The 3,908-nt window shown below is 42.7% G+C and overlaps 1 protein-coding gene across 1 annotated transcript; it reads left to right on the forward strand.

Moving 5' to 3' along the window:
* Positions 1 to 1,105: 1,105 nt before the first annotated feature.
* Positions 1,106 to 2,785, forward strand: atf3 (activating transcription factor 3). The gene is made up of 3 exons (XM_008397052.2): positions 1,106 to 1,366; positions 1,446 to 1,553; positions 1,967 to 2,785. The coding sequence occupies exons 1-3, from the start codon at positions 1,109 to 1,111 to the stop codon at positions 2,201 to 2,203; spliced, it is 603 nt and encodes a 200-aa protein (XP_008395274.1). The 5' UTR covers positions 1,106 to 1,108; the 3' UTR covers positions 2,204 to 2,785.
* Positions 2,786 to 3,908: the final 1,123 nt, after the last annotated feature.

Raw genomic sequence — 3,908 nt, forward strand, 5'->3', positions numbered from 1 at the left:
GTGCTTCCGGTGGGGGAGGCGGGCTGACGGAGGCTCTGTCCCGGGGAGGAGAAGCCGGGCTTCCCGGTCCCGGTTCGGGTCCGGTTCGCTTCCCGGCGCGCAGAGAAACCAAAAGCTGAAGCTGCGCGGGTTGAAATAAATAAATGATTTTTATTATTTTATATTTTAACGGAGGTTTTAGTTTCTGATCCGACCTGTTGCTGAGATTTAACTGAGCAGAAAAACACTGAGAATAAACATCAGTTATTATTATTAGTATTATTATTATTATTACTATTATTATTATTGTTATTATTATTATTATTATTGTTGTTATTATTATTACTATTATTATTATTATTATTATTATTGTTGTTATTATTATTATTATTATTACTATTATTGTTGTTATTATTATTATTATTATTATTAAATCAAAATTAATCCCTAAAGGAAACCAGACGAACTTTAGCTGAATAATGAAACTATGTGGATAAAAAGAAACATGAAAACTTTAATATAAAATGTAAGAAAACAACAACAACAATGAGGAAGAAGTTAAACTAACATATATAATTAAATGTATATAATAAATTATTACAGTAAAACCTTCTAAATGCAGCTGATCGACTTCCTGCTGCTCGTTGATCATAAACTTCCTGTCAAAGTTTCCCTGACAGGTTTTCCTGCTTCCTGCTCTGGACAAAGCAGGAAAACCTGCTTTAGAAAATCAGCTGTCGTCCTTCCAGCTGATTTTCTTGCGTAACTCTGTTGCTGTTGACCTGCAGGCTTTGTTTGCGTTCGGTTGTCCAGTCATGATTACTCAGCAGAAACTCGGCTGTTTGGACTGAAAACATCCAATCAGAGCCCGGAGGCGGGGCTTAGCGCCGTCAGTCATCCTCATGTATGTGCTGCTAAATGTGCACGTTGTGGAGAAGCGACAGCAAACCAGTGGCTATGCTAACTAGCCTAGCTTTCACAACAGCGCCACAGAAGATTGATTGACAGCGCCAAGTCCCGCCTCCTGGCTGTGATTGGTTGTTTTGCAGCGGGGGAGGAGCCTGAGTTTGGGTTTATTTATTGTTGCGTGTCCTGCTGCGGTTCTGACCCGGTTCCTCTGTCCCTCAGCATGATGCTGCAGCATCCGGGTCTCTCTCTGGCCGACATCAGCTGCTCCGCCCTCGTCCCCTGCCTGTCGCCGCCCGGCTCGCTCACCCTGGACGACTTCGCCGGCTTCTCGCCCATCGTGAAGGACGAGCTGCGGACGGCCATCCAGGCCAAGCGGCGGTCCAACGGGCTGAGCGCCGACGTCAGCTCGGACGGCGCCAGCTCCGGGTCGGACCGGGCCTCGGAGCCGCCGTCGGGCCGCGCCGGCCTCAAGAGAGAGGTGAGTGAAACGCGGCGCCGCCTCCGCCTCCTCCGCCGCCGCGGCGTTCTGATGGTTAACGGCGTTTCTCCTCCTTCAGCTGATGACCGAGGAGCACGAGAGGCGGAAGAGGAGGAGAGAGAGGAACAAGATCGCTGCTGCCAAATGTCGCAACAAGAAGAAGGAGAAAACCGAGACTCTGCAGAAGGTCAGCCGCCGATTCGTCCAGATTCCTGATTTACAGCCGGAGGAAAACATCAAAACACGCAAATAAACTTTTAATATCTGCAGAATAAATTTACTGAAGTTTTTTTATCTGTAATTTAAATGTTTTTGTTCAGTTTCTTTAAACGTCAGGATGTTGGTTGGTCACCAGTTATCCTCTGATAAACTAGCTGATCGTTTCTGTAACCGATTAATCGTTTCTGTAACCGATTAATCGTTTCTGTAACCGATTAATCGTTTCTGTAACCGATTAATCGTTTCTGTAACCGATTAATCGTTCGGTGGACTGAGCTCGTTGGGTCGGTTCTGATTGGTGGGTCGGTTCTGAGGTCGGTTCTGATTGGTGGGTCGGTTCTGAGGTCGGTTCTGATTGGTGGGTCGGTTCTGCCGCTGCAGGAGTCTGAGAAGCTGGAGAGCGTCAACGCGGAGCTGAAGCAGCAGATCGAGGAGCTGAAGCAGCAGAAGCAGCAGCTGGTCTACATGCTCAACCTGCATCGCCCCACCTGCATCGTCCCGAACGGCCAGACGCCCGAAGACGAGCGCCGCCTCTTCCTCACGGAGCTCCACAGCCTCACCGCCTCCTCCGCCGCCGCGCTGACGCTGGACGACATTCGGTGTTCGGGTCAGCTATGATGGCGGCCGGCCGGCTTCCTGCAGACGCAGGAAGTGACCTCTGACCTTTCGGCCGGACGGACGGCTTCGCCGTCACACTTTCTGGCTCGTTTGACGTTCGACACGTTGAGACACTTTGGGCCACGAAGCACTGAAACCAAACGTCACTTTTATTGTTAGTCTTTGCACCAGAGCGACTCGGAGGCGACCGGCGCCCCCTGCAGGCTGATGGTGTGTATGAAGAGAGACGGACGACGCGTTGCCGTGGCGACGCTGTAGCTCTGATACCTGCTGCTGAAACCAGGATGTTGGCTGATCAGGAGGAATCCAGTAAATCTGAGCTCTGATGGTTTAATCTGCACAAAACGAAGTTTATTTTCCATAAACATGAATCTGATCAACACGAATCTGATCAACATGAATCTGATAAACATGAATCTGATCAACATGAATCTGATAAACAAACATGAATCTGATAAACATGAATCTGATAAACATGAATCTGATAAACATGAATCTGATAAACAAACATGAATCTGATAAACATGAATCTGATAAACATGAATCTGATCAACATGAATCTGATAAACAAACATGAATCTGATAAACATGAATCTGATAAACATGAATCTGAAAACATGAAGCTGCTCCGGTTTTTATCCTGTTTTCAGCTGCATGTCACCAACAGACGCAGCAAAATGTTCATTTTTTAATGTATTTATTTATTCAGCAGGTTTTCAAACTTACTTTGTAATAATCTGCTGCCCAACTTTCCTTTTCTGACCTTTGACCTTTTCATCAGGTTTGATCCTGGAGGGAAAACCCAGATTTTAACTTGAACTAATTTCTGTACCGGTGAAGTGAAGGGAGACGGTACCGGCAGGTTCTGGTTCTGGTTCTGGTTGACGGATCGTTTGTCTGAATAAAATGTAAAGTTTCAGGTACGACCGACTGATGCTGCTTCTGTTTTTGATACTTTTTTACATTAAAACTTGGATTATTAAACTTGTTTTTGTCATTTTTAACCCAGTTTGATCTGAAAGTAAAAAATGAATTTAGCAACAAACAAACACATTTTATCACATTAAGTCTGTTTCCTAACTGGTTTAAAAAGAAACAATAAAATGTAAATTAAAGCACTAATTCTACTGTAAAAGTTTTCTAATGAGAAACATTCAGATTAATAGCTAATTAATTTTTATAAAAGGTTTTATTTAAATGATTTACGGCCTGATTTTCAGCTGCAAGATCTAAAAATACATTTTAAAGTAAAATAAAGAAAACAGTCATTTCCTTTTGACTGGAAAATATTTATTAATTTCTCTGTATAAAATATAAACTTTGAATGCATAAGACATTTTTATGCCTCAATAATCTTAAAAAGCTTGAAAAGGATAAGAAATATTCAGTGGTGGAGAAAATACTCAAAAAATGTACTTAAGTAAAAGTAAAAAAGTACTAGCTTTTAAAAATACTTCAGTATTAAAAGTAAAAGTACTTGCTGAATGCATTACCTAATCACTAATATCATTAAGTGAACCGATCCTATTTAATTTTAATACATCAGTAATGTGCCATTTTAATGAACAGCCACAGATAAAACATGTTGTGTTTACTCTGTAACATAGTTTAGACTTAGATATGTGATTCTATGCATCATCATTTCAGGGATGGAAACATCTCGTCTCCTGTCCTAACATAACATGAACTTCACTTTTTTTGCCAC

The sequence above is a fragment of the Poecilia reticulata genome, linkage group LG21 (assembly GCF_000633615.1).
Source record: "Poecilia reticulata strain Guanapo linkage group LG21, Guppy_female_1.0+MT, whole genome shotgun sequence".
NCBI lineage: Eukaryota > Metazoa > Chordata > Actinopteri > Cyprinodontiformes > Poeciliidae > Poecilia > Poecilia reticulata.